The following is a 19,279-nucleotide window of genomic DNA, read 5'->3' as shown; positions in this document are numbered from 1 at the left end:
GAGACTGAATTGGCTTTCCTTCCTCTTACCAATGGATTTCCCCAACTCTGAGTTTAAGCTGAGCATATTTAGAGACTGTATTTCCAAACTTTTCCTTTTTCAGTTAAAGAGGCCAATATGACAGGAACTGAAGTGATATGTCTAACTTCCAGACCTTGTTATAAGAAATCCACTTGCCCTTCACCCTCTCTTTCCCCTTCCCTGAGAACTGTTAAGGGTAAGTGTAAGCTGACTTCACCTATGTATGGGAAGGCACTTAGGCTCAGGGACAACAGAGTAACAAAAGCGAAGGAACCCGAGTCCTGGTGTGTCTTTTCGGAGCAGTCACTCACCCACCCTGGACCACCTGTCTGGATCTAAAGTCCCTGCACTCTTAAAGCTTTCATTATAGTGAAGAGTGGGGAAGGGGAGTCAACAGACAATAATAAAGTAAACAGAGTTAAACAAAACAATTAGGACATATTAGCTATATAAAATAAGGCTCTAGAGCTAGATCGTGTTTAAATCTTGGTTTGCAATTATCCACTGTAGTAACTAGCTTTCAAGGATTACAACAACCATCCATGCCCCAGCCAATGAACCATACATCCTGGTATTCATATTCTTGTATAGGTTGCTCCCCCTTGACCCTGGGAAGACCCCATGACTTGATTTTGACCAATAGAATGAGGCAGAAATGATGTTGTGTGTTCTCCCAAGCTAGGTCGTAAGAAAACTTTCAGCCTCCATCTCGGTCTTATAGAATGTTCACTCAGAAGGAGGCCAGCTACCCTATTAGAAGTTCAGGCACATGAGACTGTCAGGCTGAGGAAGCCATGTGGAGAGACTATATAGAAAGAGATGCCCAGCCAGGCCTTAGTTCTTCTAGCCATCTTCGCTGAGACACTGAGTATGTGAATAAAGAAGTCACCTTTGATGTTCAGCCTAAGCAAGCCTTCAGATGACTCCAGCTCCAGATGCCTTCCAGCTACAACAACAGGAGACACCAGAAGTAAGAACCAACCATCAGAACCTGGTCAACCCACAGAAATAAGAGAAATAACTTAAGTCACTAATTTGGGTTATTATACAATAATAGACAACTGGAATAGCAACTTTCTGAATGAAACACTTTTCTTAATCTCTCTGTAAGTCAGTTTTCTTATCTGTAAGGTTCCTAACTCCCAAAGTTGCTATTAGAATTAAATGGGTTAATCTGGAAAATACTTACAACAGTGTCTGATTTGTGGTAAACTTTGGCTACTGTTATTTATTACTAATAAGTAAAATGGGATGATAGGACAAAAATATTCCTAAAAGGATGCTCAGGGAAGTTCTTGTTTGGAAGGTGACATTTGAAATCAGACCTGAAAACTAAGAAGCCAACCATGCAGAAAGCCAAAGAGAAGCATCCAAAGAGAAAGAACAGGGACAAAAGTCCTGAGGTAAGCAATGATACAGTGTCATTGAGGGACACACACACGGTTGGTGTGGTTGAAAGTGGTAAGCAAAGTAGAGTCATGCCAGCCATGATAAGGAATTTGGACTTTATATCAAACACAATGGGAAGCTTTAAGGAATTTGAAGTAGGAGAATGACTCAGACAATTCATTTGGAAACTGATTTTAGAAGGGCAGGAATGGAAACAAAAGGTCCTCTAGGAGACTTTTATAGTCATCTGAGCAAAAGATTTTGATGGCTGGAACCAGAGTTTTAGCAGAGGAGATGGAAAAAAAAAAATGTAAAAAAGGAGATTGAATGAGTGGCCCTTGGCCACCCATCAGGCCCTCATGGTAGAGATGAGATTTTAACAAGGTTATTCTGGAACTTACATTACTAAAACACCTTTAGATGAGGTTCTAGGCATTATGCCCAGGGATAGCTTAAATCTACCTCATTTTATGTAATTCAGGATTCAGTTGTTACAGGGGATAATAGAATATAAGTTTTCTCACATATTGTATTGTTATTCAAACAGGAAGAACAATTCAAAGCACTCTGGCTTTGTGCAAGGAGCATTAGAAGGCAAATCAGGACATAGGTTCAAGTGGAAAATTGGTCACAGATGACTTGTGTGAACCTGCACAGAAATCTTGGCTAGTTAGGCCTTCCTTGGTCCTCCGCCCTTCCAATTCTGACCATCTATTACTTGAAGGTTCTATTTTTATTTATTTTTATTTTTTAAAAGATTTTATTTAATTATTTGACAGACAGAGATCACAAGTAGGCTGAGAGGCAGGCAGAGAGAGAGAGGAAGGGAAGCAGGCTCCCCGCTGGGTGGAGAGCCCAATGCGGGGCTCAACCCCAGGACCCTAGGATCATGACCCGAGTCGAAGGCAGAGGCTTTAACCCACTGAGCCACCCAGGTGCCCTAAGGGTTCTATTTTTAAAAAGTACATCACCTAGAAATATTTCACGTTCCTGAGGTCAGGAGTCACCGTCTCAGGACTTTGCTGCTGGTCCTGCGACCTAAATTCCATGACTCTTCACTCCTCCAGCCGAAAAGCACCTGCCACAAGGTTATAATCAGGAGATAATCACCAGAAATAGGCTTCAATTCTAGTGCACATCTTCTCCTAACCTGACAGGAAGGAGGTTGACAGCAAGTTGGCCCATCTCTGTTTTATAGCCACCAATAAACATGTCTAACATATATGTGTTTTACAGGTATCTTTCGTGTAATCCACAAGATTTATTCTTTTTAGGAGAATTTGGGAGGATTTGCTCTCAGGCTTCACATTAAGATACAGACACGTCATCTTCAAGCAAGCTTTTCTAAAACTTCCTTGTTAAGGGGGGGAAGGCCTCTGGCACAGATCTCTATTAAGATGTTCACTTTATATATCAGCTCTTTCCTTAATAGTGACAACAGAAAGGAAAGATGCTACATAAAATAGAAGAATGGAGGCAGAGTTCCTCACCCAGTATCCAACTAGAGGATTGTTCAGGTTTTCCTCCCTTTTTCCCTAATATCTAGTGGGTCTGATACAATTATTCTAGGATTGGGAGGACATGTAATTGAATTTAGAAAGTTTTATCTCTCACTATCTTCCAGAGTTTCCTTCAGCCAACTTGCTTCTTAAGGTAAACTTTGTCCTTCAAGTGCATGGGCTTGGCTGCTTTCAAAGTCACATTATGGAGCATGTAGATGCAAGGTTGCTTCTTAGATATAAAAGCCACGATGCATTTGGACTTTCTTTGGACTTTACTGTTGTTGGTTTTGTTTGCCAGCTTTAAATCTTAGCATTGTGGGTTTGGAGCTACAATTCATTGAATAAAATGTGGAACGGGCAGAGGGGGTTGGTGAATACAAAGAGGACTTCTGATTGTTGATCATAATTGATGCCAGGCATAGATAACACAACACCCGCATCGCTATATTGACCTCCTTAAATAGTCACCAATCTCACTCACTAGTGTTCTACTCACTTTAACTGCTAAAATAGGATAGGCCAGCACCATTACGATTTGGAACACATAAGGAGAGACAGTACTCACTTTATAAATTAAGTTAAAAATGTAATTTAAAAGAGGGGAGGTGCCTGGGTGGCTTAGTCAGTTAAGGGTCCGGCTCTTGATTTCCACTCAGATCATGATCTCAGGGCCATGAGATGGAGCTCCGTGTCAGGCTCTGCCCTGGGTGTGGAGCCTCCTTAATATTCCCTCTACCCTCTGCCCCTCCCTGCCCTTGCTCTTAAAAAAAAAAAAAAATAGAACCAGATTTAAATAAGCTTATGAGCAGGAGATGGAAAGCGATCAATCAGTCCCAGCCAAGGATACAGCGACAATTTTGTTGAACAGAGAAAGAGGCACTGATTTGCACAGAAAGCCCAGACATTGTTGAAGTGGTGGTCGCAGTCAAGTGAAGAGAATAACACCTCAGGAGGTGTTCGTTAGAAGAGAAAGGGAAAAAAAACAGAATTGGCAGTTTCTCCAATTTGCCAGCCTGTGTGCTTTCCGGCCAAAAAATGAAGAGTATGAGAAAAGAATTAAATTTTTAATTGGAAGACATAATTCCCCCCCACTTCCACCCCAGGAAAGAGAATGTGATGGCATATAAAGTCAGAAAGAAGCCTGTAATGTTTTCCTTCTCATAAAAAAGGAAGCAAATTATTTCATCCAAGTACAACTGAATCAGATTTGAACTTCCTGAAAATTTATCAGCTGATAAACCAGGATTTAAGTTCAAGGACACATTCCACACCTAATCTTCCTTTTACAACCTTTGGAGATAGATTTTCCTTAGCCCTGAAATCTTTCAAAGATAGTCTTTCTTGCAAAACAAATCGTTAGAAGTGTACAGCAAATTGGCCAGATGTCTCTGGGGCATAAACTCTCTCTTAAAAGTAAAGCAAGAACTTTTAGTAACTACCTCCTGCTTTCAAACCACAAGCTTTCTAGTTGGCGTTCTGAAACAGTAATGTTCTAAGTATTTCTCTTGTTATCGAAAGAGTTAATACAGCTTCTCAAAAGTGCTTCTCTTCTCACAGAATATAGTTTATATTTGGGGAGAATTTGGCACAGCTTAAGTTACAGCTTAACTGGTTTTCTTAGTAGAATCCAATAAGACATTTCTCCTACCCATTTGCCCCTTAGTGTTTATTAGCAGCGAGAGACACAAAATGTCAAGAGGAAAGAAAAAAAGTATTATTTATATTAATGTACTTCCTTCAAGACTTCACATCCAGATACCTAAATAACAGCCTTCTTCACATCTTCACATCCCAAACTGGTAACCGTCCCCTGGAGAGTGTTCACAGACACCCCAAAGTTCATTATTAACCCAGTTGCCCTTCCCACTCTGAATGTATCACTGCAGGATAAGTGGACTTAATTCTTGCTTATCTAAAAAACAATAATAATTGCTGGGCACATAAACCAATTTGTGGCATGAAGCTGGTTTTGCTCTCTTCCAGAAATTGCTCATCTTACATTTCAGACCTTGAAAAAATAGCAGAAATCTGCTCAGCAGTACTTATTTCTATGATGGTTGCTGTCCCTCGAAGAGCCCGAGCAGCCTACCAACGGAGGTGTGGCAGAAAACCAGACCCTCTCCCCCCACCAAAGAGAGTGCTCAGAGAAGCAAAATCTATACAGCTTAATAGCTTGGTATGTGGTAAGGCCATAGTTCTGATTCTTAACTATGATCCCACTCCAGAGCCTAAATAAATACATAAATAAATTGTGGTTGGTTTGCAGATATCTCAGTAGCTGCAAACATACATATCACAAAGTGTGACCAATGCCTACTTTCACAATAGCTCTTTTAGCCTAAAAATAACTTCCTTGTCTTCCTAAGAGCAAGAAAAGGGAGGGAAAATTGAAGAAACTAGTTTGGGAATGAGTGGGGAAATGTTTAACAGGCCTGCTGGGTGTTCTCTTAATGCTGTCTTGGATCTCAGATTAAATTATTATACTTTTTCTGTGTTGTAGTACTGGGTCCGTTGTGCATGAGGACAAAGGCAACTTCAACTTGATATTTCTGTCATCCCTGCTGTGGGAAGAGTCCTGTTGCTGGTTTATAACATCAATCACTCTCACAATAAATCTTGGTGGTGGATATGGTCATTTAAATCTCCACCTGCACAAACAACAGAAAATAAGAGAGCTCATAAATCTCTACACTGGTGATTAACAAATTTTGGATCCTGGGCAAAGATATTATGGGGAGGGGTTCTCACTAATTCATTAATAAAGACTGATTTGCTGACAATCTGTTTAGTTTACAGCATGGGGGAAAGCAAACAAGACCCTGCTAACAAAACAAAACGTTAGAGGTTAGTGAATTCCCAGCTGAGCCAGGATTAGAGATATGATATCTTAATGTAGGAGAAGGGTACAGACCGCCAGCCAGAAGTTCCGAAGCTGCTCTTACACTTTGCTCCAGCCCTCATCTTTGATGCCTAATTGCAAGCAAAGAAAACCTGGAGAAGAATCAGTAAGATTCATGCGTTCCATCTCTCCAATTTTATTTCACGGATTTTGTGCAATCTCGGTTTCTGGCTCCCTTTGCTTTTCTACTTAACTCTCCAGATTTTCTTATGCTCCAGGAAAAAGAGGGTCCAGGCTGGAGTTAGAGATAGGAAAGGAAAAAAAAAACAAAACAAAACAAACAACAACAACAAAACCTTTCCTGAAGGGATAATAAGGCTTCGTGTTCTGCAATATCAACTTCGTGTGGGGAACCTGGGTAGCAAAGAGGTCCTAAGGAGGAGGCCAAGGCATCGGGGGAGGCAGAAAACAAATCCCAGGCAAGATAATATCTGAGAGCAGCTAAGATTCTTAAGACATTCTTAAATGCATTTCTAGAAAGAAATTTAGGGGAAAGTTTTAATTTCATCAAGAAAAGATTACCAATTAACAAAATGCTTTCCATGCACTTGTGTGACTCTATCTCACCGAGACCCCACTCCCACTAAACTGTGTGTGTTGCCACGGGTGTGCCATTCTCAAGGATGTTTGTGTACACACAGGCAGTTCCTTGATAGCTTTAAAGGGACCAGGTGCAGATGGATGTTTGGGTCCTTTCTCTGCCTCATCCTAAAGATTCAGTGAAGCTCTTGTTTTGTTAATTTACCCCAGTTCAGGCGAGAAGATATCTTGGTAAAGCCACAGTCTCAGGCAGGAGGGAGTTGATCGCTGTCTGGATTTTAATTGGTGTTTTAATTGCGGGGAAGTGAGGACAGGGAGATGCTTGTGAAATTTGTGTTTGGAAGCCCAGGAAGAGCAAAAGGATCTGGTCATTTTCCTGAAATCCTCACTAACCACCAGCTATGACCTCTTAAGAGGGAAAGCGGGCTTTAGGAGATGGCCCAGGAGAGGGGCTGTGGATGGGGCGCTCTCCTGGGCTGAAGTGGAAGGTGACTGGTATTTGCGTGTTGCAGTTGAGAGGATTTACATTACAAGTTGGAAATCAGGGTCGCTGCCTAAGAGTTTCCCTCCGGTTGTGAAAGGGGTCTAAGAGTCCGCTGGGGCCTACCAGGCCCCTCCCCTGGGCTACAAGGATCCGCCTCTCTATTCCCCAGATAAATTCCTAGTGTCCACCAAATTCCTCAGCGCTCTCTCACACTCCTCTGCGGCCACGACTCCGGGGGTGGGGAAACACAGCCGGGTTCCTCCCCGCAGAAGCCCTCTCGGTTCCTTCTCACAGCTCTGAGAAGGGGAAAGGGGTGTGAGACTCAACCAGACCCCAAATCCAGTTCCCAACACGAAGTGGCTGCTCCACATTCCACACCCAGGGGCCCACTCGTTTGGGGCTCGCCCTCGCGCGCGCTCTCTCTCTCTCTCCCCTCCTCTCTCTCTCATCCTCTCCCCCAAACATGTCCACCGGCTCCCTCAGCGATGTGGAGGATCTTCAAGAGGTGGAGATGCTGGACTGCGACGGGCTGAAAATGGACTCGAGCAAAGAGTTTGTGACTTCCAACGAGAGCACCGAGGAGAGCTCCAACTGCGAGGCGGGGTCTCCCCAGAAGGGCCGCGGAGGCCTGGGCAAGAGGAGGAAGGCGCCCACCAAGAAGAGCCCCTTGAGCGGCGTCAGCCAGGAGGGGAAGCAGGTCCAGCGCAACGCGGCCAACGCGCGCGAGCGGGCCCGGATGCGGGTGCTGAGCAAGGCCTTCTCCAGGCTCAAGACCACCCTGCCCTGGGTGCCCCCGGACACCAAGCTCTCCAAGCTGGACACGCTCAGGCTGGCATCCAGCTACATCGCGCACTTGAGGCAGATCCTGGCTAACGACAAGTACGAGAACGGTTACATTCACCCGGTCAACCTGGTAAGTCCGCGGGTGCCGCTGCGGCTACCCGAATGCCCCCGCCCAGCGCGCCCGCAGCCTGGTGTGCCCGGTGAGTGTGCGCGCACCTCTGCCGCCCCCAGCCCGGCGCGCCCCTGGGGACCTTTGCAGGGGATCCCACGCGGCCCTCGCTCGCTGCCCTGCAAGCCGCGGGAGCAGGGATGATTTATGCAAGTGTTTGACGTGGCAGCCCAATTAAGAGTTTGCAAGTGTATTGAGCTGGCAAAGAGGAGGGATCCCCGAACCCACGCCAGCGCCGTCAGGGCTGGTGTGGCACGGGGAGCACCGACCAGCTGCTGCGGCGCCCAGAAGGCATTTTATTAATCCCTTTATTCTTCTTTGAGCTGAAGAACTTGGTTTTTTCTCTTTCTCGTTTTTTGTACGTAAAAACACCCAACTCTGCTTCTTTCCCAAGTATATTTAGGACCATTAGATACAGACAAATTCGTGCCCGCATAATTGTCATGTAAGTTCCCAAATACTTAAATATTCGGCTCTTCTCTTATAGGTAGGTTAGCATTTTTAATTCCCAGAAGTTTTAACAAGTATCAGCATAATCAGTAAATTCTCACAAATATTAGTGTAATAAATGATACTAGACTATAATAAATAACATTAAAATAGGTCACTCTCATCGAAGATTTAAAAACGTGTTACATTTTATCTTAAAAAGTATGCCTATTCAGCTTGTCTTTTAAAATTAAAAAAAAAAAAGTAATGCTCGTTGAGGCGAATTTTCTTTCAAATATATTTTGCTGTATAAGAAGTACAGGTTATTCCTTTTTTTATTTAATTTTAAGACTTCCAGGCTCTAAAGAAAAACAAGGACCACAACTTACTAGCACCTTTGTTTATATATGATAAGAATGAGAGGTTTTCCTCTTAAAAGTCGTCTTATCGGCCAGCACCCAGCACTCGTGGGAGAGGTTTGAAGCTTTGATTTGTCTTCTCACTGAATTGGTTTCAGTAATTGGGGGGAGGGGATCCAAAACGACATTTTGCCCTGGTAAATATTTCTCCCTCTAATTAAAAGTTTATTCTTTTTCAAAAAAAAAAAAAAGATGAGTAAATAGCTTTTAGAAGTCTGGAACTAAAATGAAAGTAATCACTTCATTTACAGTTGCTGCTGTGCTCCTCTTTGAATAAAGAAACGTAAGTGAGCTTTATTCTAAAACACCTCGGAAAGGAGAAAAGGCAATGCTCGTTTAACCCAGTAGAAAGATGATCTTAAATAAAATATGAGTGTATATTATTTTATTAGCATTATCCCCCCCTCCCTTAAGAGCCACCCATTAATTTAGGAAGTGTGTTCAAAAGCCCAGGTTTGTGAGGGAGGAAATGAAAGCTGGCAGTAGAAAAATAGACGGGGAGGAAAGCAAGAGGGCTGGGAAACCTGGCCAGGGCCTCAGAAGATGGGCCCGAAGGCACTTCGCCTGGAACCTGGTGTCCACTTGGTACGAGGTCCTTCTCGGCTTCCCGGCTTAGGCTCACGGGGACAGCTGCCTCCAGACTGTGCCACGATCCCAGCACCTTTGGGCTTTTCAAGGACTTGTTCTTTTCGGTTTCTCTTACAACTAGGACGAACCCCTTTGCTCTGTCACCCCGAGCTATGGCTGGGCACCAACCCTTTTTCATTATTCAGCCACGGGCGCACTACAACACCTATCGAATTGCAGCGATAACGTGTCTCTCCAACTCACTGCCTGCCCCCAACTCGCCTTCTCCTTTGGTCTCAGGCTCGGAGCCCACCCTACTCCTCCCCCAAGGCCACTTACCTCCTCCACCCTCTTCTCTCCTGCAGACGTGGCCCTTTATGGTGGCCGGGAAACCCGAGAGTGACCTGAAAGAAGTGGTGACCGCGAGCCGCTTATGTGGAACCACAGCGTCTTGACCCTGGAGGTGCGAGTCTGGGAAAGGCGCGCTCCCAGGGGGGAGCGGGCCCCGGGAAGGCGACCCCTGCCCTCCCTGCTCTCTGTCAGTGCTTCCCCCTCGCAACGCTCCTCTCCCTGTCCGCCCCCGCCCCCACCCCCACCCCCGCGAGAACACTTTACAGCGACGAGGAGATTCGTTTCCAGACCTGAGGAGATCAATTGTACTTACAAAGATTCCCACCTATTTAACTTTATTAACTTCTACCGTGAATGACTCTGCGAGCCTTGCTGGTCCAAGTGCAATATGTAATTATAAATATATAAATAGATAATAAGAGCCTATCAACGTGTATCTTTTGTACAATATGTTGTAAAATGTAGATCATAGAATAGCTGACTTTGACAGTCACATTTATAAAGTAATTCACTTAAAGATATATATATTTTTTCAAACAAGTTTTGCTACTTTCGAAAATAAATCTTTCTTTATATTGCTAAAAGCGCTGACATTGGTGTGATTTTTACAAAATATAAATAGATAGGTAGAGAGATAGATACCTTAGAAAAGTGGGACACTATGGGGAAGCCTGATAATTCAAGCGATTTGTTTGAACCTCAATCCAAACTTCTAGAAATGGAAAAGATTAAACACAATTTCCACTGGGAAGGTGCAGCTCACATTTTGCACTGAAACCTCAAAAAGAAACTCGGGGCTCAGGTTTGCAGGTTACTTTTAAGACAATTACAAATAATGTAACCGTGAACCAAAAAAAGGTTGGGGGATAATGTTACTAACAGTTACACGATTCAAGGGGAGAACACACCAAAATGAAAATCCGATTTTCAAATATTTTGCAGTATAATTGATGACAGGAGCAGGGAGATAAATTTCACTTTTTTTTTAATTTTATTTATTTATTTGACAGACAGAGATCACAAGTAGGCAGAGAGGCAGGCAGAGAGAGAGGAGGAAGCAGGCTCCCTGCTGAGCAGAGAGCCCGATGCGGGGCTCGATCCCAGGACCCTGGGATCATGACCTGAGCCGAAGGCAGAGGCTTTAACCCACTGAGCCACCCAGGCGCCCCTAAATTTCACTTTTTGTTAGCTTTCTAGGTGCAGGCATGAACCTGAGCAACCCATAGTACCAAACTGTGAAGAAATAATGGGAGCTACGAAAAGTGTAAATTCCATAACCTTTAGGAAGTGTGATAGCATACACTATATATTTCTTCTTAGTAATTAATGAATTACTTCTAACATCGCTCACGTCTGCCTATCGGTCACAGTTAGCCATCACCTTCAGCTCCCGACCACGACTTCCGGCGGACTGGGTTTTAATTTAAACATCTTCCATGCTACGGAACAGCTCGTTGGGGGAAGATTAAGTTGAGATAAACAGAGAGGCGAGGCCGAGGAGCCTGGAACCGGGTTCACTCGCTGCCCCAGAGCAGCCCGCAGCGGCCAATGCGCCAGATGCCACCGGGGCTGTTTAATGTTCGGGGTTATGACCGCAGTGTTTACAAGACGTCTTCGGTTATTTATACTGTTATTCCTCGCAGAGGGCCTTGAAACTTCCGCTTCATTTGCTCTTTCTTTTCGATTTTTTTTTCTCTTTTTGTCGGCTCAGTTTGGTACCTGGAGTAAGAGCTCCCTCTGTCCATCCTGCTCACCTACAACGAACCCCTAATCTGCTTAGGGGTAGAAGCCTGGCCCTGGCCTTCTGAGAAGGAGCCGGTGACACTGGTCCTGACAGGTGAACCGGGGAAGTTCTCCACCGGTGAAGGCTACCACATTATCAAGTGCAAATCTCTCCTCTCCAACGGCGGGGAACTTCGCTCACTCCTTACCCTCCTGCCTGTCTTTTGCACGTCAGAGGACCGCTCCTGGTGTCTGGCTTTCCTACCACTCTCCCATCCCCCACTTGACTTTTAGGAGTGCAATTCAAGCCCTGACCACCTCCACCTTCTCCAAATTCCTATGTTTGGTCACTTCAACCACAGGGCCAGTGTCCCTGGCTCCAAGATTCAGAATCCAATTCAGAAATGAGTCCCAGAGTGATTCAGTTGTTTGCTGTTCATGTTCAACCAAATTTCCAAGCTCCCACTCAGTTCTCATAAACCAAATACTCAAAATTCTGAGCACCCTACTCAGGTGGCCCACAGAGAAGAAATTTCTGCTTGCTCCTTCTGGGGACCCCCAAACTGCAAACGGACTTTTTAAAAGTCCTATACCTCCTTCCTATCCTTTGAAGCCTTTGCTTTCAGCATGAGGCATGAGGCTGTGAATAGGGAACATGCGAGTTAAGCCCTTCCGCCTCTAGGTTCTCCCTGAAAGGGCTTGGATCCTCCGTTTTCTCATCTCTGAAATGGCGATGAAAGTTAGAATAATCTTACTTGTACTTTTCCGCTTTTGCCTCACAAAACCTCAGTGGGACACAAATGAGATTATATTTATGTAATCACTTTATAAAAGATCGGTGCAAGTATCAGTTACTTTCACAAAGTAGCCAGAGATGAGCTGTCCATGCTTGACTTGACCTCAAAGTGTCTCCAACAGGAGGCTGGAAGGGGGTGTGTTCATAAGGCACAGATGATAGTTTTTCTATTGTCCGAACAAAACGCCTTTCTATCTTTGATGCAGTGCTGAAGGTTACAATTTTTCTCTCTCTCTCACACATGCCTTTACCTCTCCCCAGTGTTCTCCAAATTTGTCTAGCGCTTTCCACCAGTGTGACTACTTGTTGAAAATCTAGAACCCAGAATTCAGAGAGCAAATACAGGGCCCGAGATCAGTAAACAGAAGGGCTACACTGGGGTCTTGCTCTCAGGAAGGCCTGCTAACAGGGGCCTCAGCCACAAGGCAAGGGTGTACTTGGGGTACCGTTGTTGCTCCCTGAAAGGAGCAGGCAACACTATGGGAATGACTGGGTAATGGCTACCACTAGGCACAGGAATGTGGCAATGTGACCACCCCAAACACCTTCATACACACATCTATAGTCTAAACACTTCTTCCCCATGGACCCTTCTCTTAGGCCAGCCAGTTCTCCCCCACCCACCATGCCCTTCTTTCCAGTGTCTGTAGTCCTGGGACAGCCATCCTACCCTTGCCCTGTCCAGGTACCTCATGTGCCTTGATTTGAAAAGGAGGCAAGTGGCTGCTGGGGAAAGAATGGGGACCTCCTCTGCTGCTCCTCAGATGAGGGTGAGGGGTGGGGTGTGTCCTGCCCCTGGCCTCTTCCTTATGAAAACTGTCTTAGAAGGTGCTTTCAGGAAAAAAACAAAACAAACAAACAAACAAAAAAAAACTCAGGAGAACAACGAAATCAGACTGTAGAAGCCTGGAAGATAAACGTGTCTGTGAGTTCTCAGGAGGAGTAGACATATAGTAAAACTGCCCTGTAGCGCAGGAAGTCCCCCTTCTCCCTCGCTCTCTCTTTCTCTCTCTGATTGCTTGTATGACTTCTTACAAGCAATTCATTGTATTTCTACCAGGTTTTTTTGCTGCCAAATTGGAGACTTCCTAAAAAGAGAAGTGGTGGGCGCCTGGGTGGCTCAGTGGGTTAAAGCCTCTGCCTTTGGCTCAGGTCATGATCCCAGGGTCCTGGGATCCAGGCCCACATCAGGCTCTCTGCTCAGCAGGGAGCCTGCTTCCCTTCCTTTCTCTCTGCCTGCCTCTCTGACTACTTGTGATCTCTGTCTGTCAAATAAATAAATAAATAATCTTAAAAAAAAAAATAAAAAGAGAAGTGGTAAAGGAGATCTGGTACCTCTGGTTATATTGGCTGATCAGTGGGAAATCCTGCCCAAGGAGACTTTTAAGCCAGGAGAATTACCTAGATGGCTGGTGGAAGTCCATGATCAGGCTTCATCCCCTACCCCAGTTCCAGATTAACGTTTAAATGCCTGTCGGGAAATCAAATCATCCTCCTCAGAAAATAAAGGACTTGTGTGGCCCTCCTGTATCGAAGGTTGTGCGCTCATCTCGTACCCTCGAGACAGATTTCAGTCATCAGATGAATTACAACTCTGAGTGGATTAGGGCCCTTCTGCTGTTGGTTCCTTTACGACCCCTAAAGGGGTAGATAAAAATGGGCACCGGGACTCACGCCCCACCCCGCCCCCCGCGAACCCCCGGTTGCGCAGAGGGTCCAGCAAAGATTTCCCTTTCACTCCAGTAGGAGTGGGTGTGTTGGCTCTGGGCTAGGGCCCCGTCAGTCCCGTGGGAAGTCGGCCTAGGTTGGGGTGGAGGGGCTCCGGGGGTGATGGTGATCGCAGGGTGAGCTTCGGCTGCGGCTGGCGGGCAGGTCAGGGACCCGAGCCCAGAGGCAGAGGACGGAACGACGGGTTTTCGTTGGCGGCTTTTCTACTCCCAAGTCTTGATGGAAGTAGGCGGGAGGAGGAGAGAGGAGGCTCCGAGCTCCGAGCCCCAGCCTACACAGCCTCCTGGGTCCACGGCCTTTTCTAGGCACAGCCCCCGAGACGGCCGGGTCCGCGTGCGAACCGCCTGAGGCGCAGACGCCACCCCGAAAGATTCTAGGGTTACGACCCCGCACAACCGCAGAGGGGAGGCGCCCTCCCCACGCAGTTGGCTTGCCGAACTTTCTTTGCTAGCTTTGCATCCTTCCCTCCAAATCCTGGCTGTGCCCCTGGAAGCTCGCGTGCTGCCTGCTGCATTGTTGAGAGCTCGTCTGGCTTCCTCCAGGCGGCTGGGGTCGACTTGACTTTGATCTTTTGGGCTGGGCCCGCTCCGCAGGTCCACCCTCCTGCGGGTTCACAGAAGGATTCTCCACTCCGGGGACCAGGCTTAAAATCCCCTTCCTGAGCAGAAGGAGGAGAAAAACTTGAAAAGGGCGGAGGGAACTGGCGTTTAGAATTTCTCGGAGACCAGACGTCTTCACATCATCCCCCTTGTCCCCAGAACCCAGCGTAGTGCCCAACACCTCCATGAACGTTGAATCAAGAATGAATTTGAATCATTGACTCTCTGAGACTATGGTGAAGGAAGCTCCACGGAAGAAATTGTGAGATTGTTGCTGTGCTTAAATAGAAACTCAACTCTTACCCTGACGTCTCAGTGCGTATTTGAGAAAAGCACAAAGCGAACAGACAGGATGGGACTGGGTGGCACCATTCGGGCGTGGGATGCTTCAACTGCCCCCCACCCAACTCAGATGAAATCTGCTTTTTCCCTTCCCAGAGATGACATTCTTAGTTATGAATTTATCCGGCCCTTAGGTCAGAATTATTAGCTTAAAAGGTGCTTTAAATAGTAGAAATAATATAAGACACTTTGTAAGAATAAAATGTTCACGGGACCTTATTTTAAAATTAACCAAGTTGGTGATAAGGAAGTAGTCTGTTGCTTTACAGATGAAGTTAGATCTATATCTAGTGTATAGTGTAATGGAAGGAGCTTTTGAATACTTGACCATTCAGATCTTGGTTCCTCTACCTGTAATAATGACTCCTTTGGTGACATAATGTCTGGAACATGTTAGACACTAATTAAGATTGGTTTTCCTGGGGCGCCTGGGTGGCTCAGTGGGTTAGGGCCTCTGCCTTCAACTTGGGTCATGATCTCAGGGTCCTGGGATCAAGCCCCGCATAAGGCTCTCTGCTCAGCGGGGAGCCTGCTTCCTCCTCTCTCTGCCTGTCTCTCTGCCTACTTGTGATCTCTGTCAAATAAAAAAAAAAAAGGTTGGTTTTCCTTCTCCCTTCTCCCTTTCTTCTCATTGCTGAATTATAAAAGTGCTTCAAAGAATGGTATACATTTCCCCTAAGTAGTTTTCTAGCCAATAAAAAACAATAGTAAATTCTTATGATAATCTCATTGCTCAGGTTGTCTTAAAAGTGTTTAAAACAAGTTACATTCAGCTTTTGTCTTATCTGCAGTGGATCCTGCTCAAAGTCCTGTATTTCAGCACCTATCACTTTACCCGTAACAGGTAATTCGTATTTTCTTTCATTTCTCTATTATCTAGTTGTGTCTATCTACTCTAACTCCATGAAGGCAGGGACCACAGAGTTGGCTGGTTCACCTTGGTTTCCACAGCACCTGGTGCAGTGACAGACACATAGCAAGTGCTTGAAGAGGAATGAATGCAAAAGCTTAATAATAAGCTTGTTAGAGGGCTCCTGTGTGGCTCAGTTGGTTGAGCATCTTCCTTTGGCTCAAGTCATGATCCCAAGGTCCGGGGACCTAACCCACCTCAGCTTCAGTGGGAAGCTCCTTTCTCCCTCTGCCTCTGCCTGCTGCTCCACCCTACTTGTGTGCTCCCTCCCTCTCTCTCTCTGTATCAAATAAATAAGTAAAATCTTTAAAAAAATAATAATAAGCTTGTTAGAGGTGTCTCTGTCTGCTGGGTAAGTTCCTGTAGCGTTGCTATAACCACAGGTTGTTTCAAATATATTGCCTAATCTTAATGTTAGAATTTGGTGATGAAACTTACTCTATAATAAAAATAAATCTATGATAAAAAAAATCACCATCAAGTCTATCAAAGGGGCATTAAACTAAAACATAAGTTCTCATCACATATGGATTTTTTTTTTGAGTACTGAAGCCCAGAAAGGGGTCTTTATTAAATATTGTGTCTTTCAAAACACTGTGGGTCTCCCTTCAAAATTCTTACCATCACTGGGGAGTCCTCCGGTCTAAACTGTTCTGGTTGGTTCCTGGGGTCTTTCACTAATGAATCTCATTAGAATCCCTTTTCTTCTCCACACTTTATGTGAATACTATCACCTTCTGTGGCTTCCCCAGTCTCTTACTTTCAGGCATCTGTCACCCACTCAATAGCTCCTTCCTCCATAATTTTTTTTTCCCTCAATAGGCTTTTTCCCCCCACCAAGAACTAAAAAGAAATCCAAGAGATCGCTAAACCCAGGAGAATTTTTCAAACCAGCAGGGGTCATTTGGTTACAAGGAACAAAAATCCCTCCAAACTGGCTCAAATAAAAAGGAGAATGAGGCATTGTAAAGATAGTCCAAGGAATCTGGCTGACATCTCCAGGCATAAAATAAACAGTAAGGAAAATCTACTGGGAAATGGAAAGTCTGGAGTGAAACACCCTCTCTTTCTCTCTGGGACCTTAGCTTTGCTTTTTCTGCCAGTGTTCTGCATTTTCTTCTCTGATTTTCTGTGCTAACTTGCTTTCTACTCTTCTAGAACTTTCTCTTTCATATGTGGTTGATCTGTTAGGTTACTGACTGTGGTCCCAGTTCTATGTGTATATTCAGTTAGACTCCAGTCTCCAAAATTTTAATCTCAGCATGTCTTAATTTGAATTCTCAAGACCAGGACTGCTACAGAGTTGTTCTAAGAAGCTCTAATTAAATTCCCCAGATCAGTTGTATGCCTCTTGTCCCATCAACTGTGGTTGGCTGGGGATGGATGGATAAGTTGGCTATTGACTGAGGCAGATTTTTTGAGAGGGAGGCTCTAGGTGAGACAAGAATCTCAAATCTCCTTGCTACAAATGTAATCTAATGCAATCAGGGCTGGGACGTCTGCATATGGGCCACCTGGTTTTATTCTGTTACACCAACAGTGAGCAACATGTGATGGGGAAAAGGTCATGTTCACAGATCTCATTATATCTATATTGTGGGAAAGAGTGGGGATAACCACAGCAAGAAAAGATATAGTCACATAATCAAATGATCTACTTTATGGAATAGAAAAATTTTATTGAAAAAATTACCATCACGCTTCAGCCAATAAAATGTTACTATTGAGCATATGTAGAAATATGCTAATTAGCATAGATTCAGCTTTCTTAATATTTTCATCCATTTGCATTACACAGAGCACATTCATATGCATTATCATATTTTATCTTCAGAATAACCCTAACCAGGAGGTATTATCATCCTCACTTCTCATATAGGACAACTGATACTCAGAGAGGGGATTATATCACCTGAAGTTATATAGTGAAGAAGTGGCAGAAAGCTGAGCATAGAACTATTATATTTAAGCTGAAACGGGCTTTTGCCTTAAACATAGGAGAGTCCACAAGATAAAAGAAATTAAGGATGGTTATAACCCTAAAAAAAGGAATATCTCCAATAAAATCATGACATGATGCTTTTTTCAATTCAAATTTTTATTTTATACTTATTTAAAGATCTCTCAGACTTCTTAGTGAATATATTTTTATCCTATTTCACCATTAGGGAATCAAAAAAGAAATTATAAACAAAATAAATTCATTAAAATATTCCAAAAATATGTTTTACATTCAGAATCTAATTCATCCCAAAAGATTTATTTATTCTGTCATTAAAATCTGGTGATTTTCTACCCATGATGTGTTAGTTAGTTTTTAATCATATAATAAACCATACTAGAACCTAATGGCTTAAAACAATAAACCTTTATTATTGTTCAGAGTCTGCAGGTCACTTGGGCAGTTCTGCTGGTCTGGGCAGGGCCCTGCTGGCCTCACCGAACTTGCTCATTTATCTGTGGTTGGTTGGCAATTTATCTGAGAGCTAGCTGGTTAGGGATGGCCTCACTCACGGGTCTGGTGGCAGGCGGGCTATTTTATTGGCTGGAGTGATGAGAGGGACTGAACCACATGTCTCTCATCACCCAGTAGGCCAGTTTGTACTAGCTCTCATGGTGACTAGAGAAAACAGAAACAAGGCCTCTTGGATCTAGATAACATCCTTCAGCTGTGGTCTATTGGCTAAAGCCAGTCACAGGACATCATAGATCAGAGAGATGAGGAAATAGATTCTATCTCTTGATGGGAGAAGCTGCAAAGTTGCATTGTATAGAGTGTGGATCAGGGAATAGTGGAGATTTGGAACGATTTTTGTAATTAATCTGTTATATTAAATGTTTCCTAAAACTTCTTCATGTTCAGAGTCTAGCCCTTCTGAACCACTTCCCACATCACATGGCCAATATCCAGACATTTGCTATCCAGTTGTGTTCCCTGGGCCGTTATGAACATTCCTTAGAAGAGTTCTTTGTTGTCACTGAGATATTCTTCCAAGCCACTGATACCAGTTCTGCAAGTTTTAATGATTTTCTGATTTTGTCAGAAGGAAGCATAAAGAAAATATCACTATTTATTAATCACACCAACATTTTACTTATTCTTAGAAGTCTGGGTTTTGGTTTTTGTTTTTGTTTTTCTGACTCTGGTTGTATTGCTTGGTATGTGTAGTGGGCTGAATGGTGGTCCCAAAGATCTCAAATTCTAATCCCTGAAAACTGTAGATGTTATCTTATTTGGAATAGGGTCTTTGCAGATGTATTAAGTTAAGGATGCTGAGATTGAGAGATTATCCTTGATTATCCCTAATGCCATTACCAGTGTCCTTTTAAGAAAATGGGAGAGGGAGATTTAACACAGGGAAGAGGATAAGGTGATGTAAAGACAGAGGTAGAGAGCAGAGTGATGTAGTCACCAGAGGCTGGAAGAGGCAAGGAATGGATTCCCTTCTAGAATTTCCAGAGGAAGCAGGGCCATACCCACCTTGATTTCAAGCCAGTGAAACTGATGTTAAGATTCTGGCCACCAACTAAGGGATGAATAAGTTTCTGTTGTGGCCAAGCACTAAGTTTGTGGTCATTGTTACAGCAGTCAGAGGAAACTAATACAGTGTGTGATAGGCAATCCTTCA

At 44.2% G+C, this 19,279-nt stretch overlaps 1 protein-coding gene across 1 annotated transcript; it reads left to right on the top strand.

Moving 5' to 3' along the window:
- The first annotated feature begins 7,135 nt into the window (after positions 1-7,135).
- Positions 7,136-10,133, top strand: TCF21 (transcription factor 21). The gene is made up of 2 exons (XM_080805686.1): positions 7,136-7,748; positions 9,568-10,133. Exons 1-2 carry the CDS (start codon positions 7,299-7,301, stop codon positions 9,655-9,657), a joined length of 540 nt encoding a protein of 179 aa, XP_080661812.1. The 5' UTR covers positions 7,136-7,298; the 3' UTR covers positions 9,658-10,133.
- Positions 10,134-19,279: the final 9,146 nt, after the last annotated feature.

This window comes from Martes martes (assembly GCF_963455335.1).
Source record: "Martes martes genome assembly, chromosome: 6".
NCBI classification, from domain to species: domain Eukaryota; kingdom Metazoa; phylum Chordata; class Mammalia; order Carnivora; family Mustelidae; genus Martes; species Martes martes.
The sequence above is the reverse complement of the archived record's forward strand: the minus strand, read 5'-3'. Positions and strand labels throughout refer to the sequence as shown.

What these genes read in the sequence shown, in the direction of transcription:
- TCF21 (XM_080805686.1), top strand. Translation starts at nt 7,299, where the DNA reads ATGTCCACCGGCTCCCTCAGCGATGTGGAGGATCTTCAAGAGGTGGAG. An exon ending in ACATTCACCCGGTCAACCTG is followed by an intron (nt 7,749 to 9,567) that starts GTAAGTCCGCGG and finishes TCTCTCCTGCAG; the next exon opens with ACGTGGCCCTTTATGGTGGC.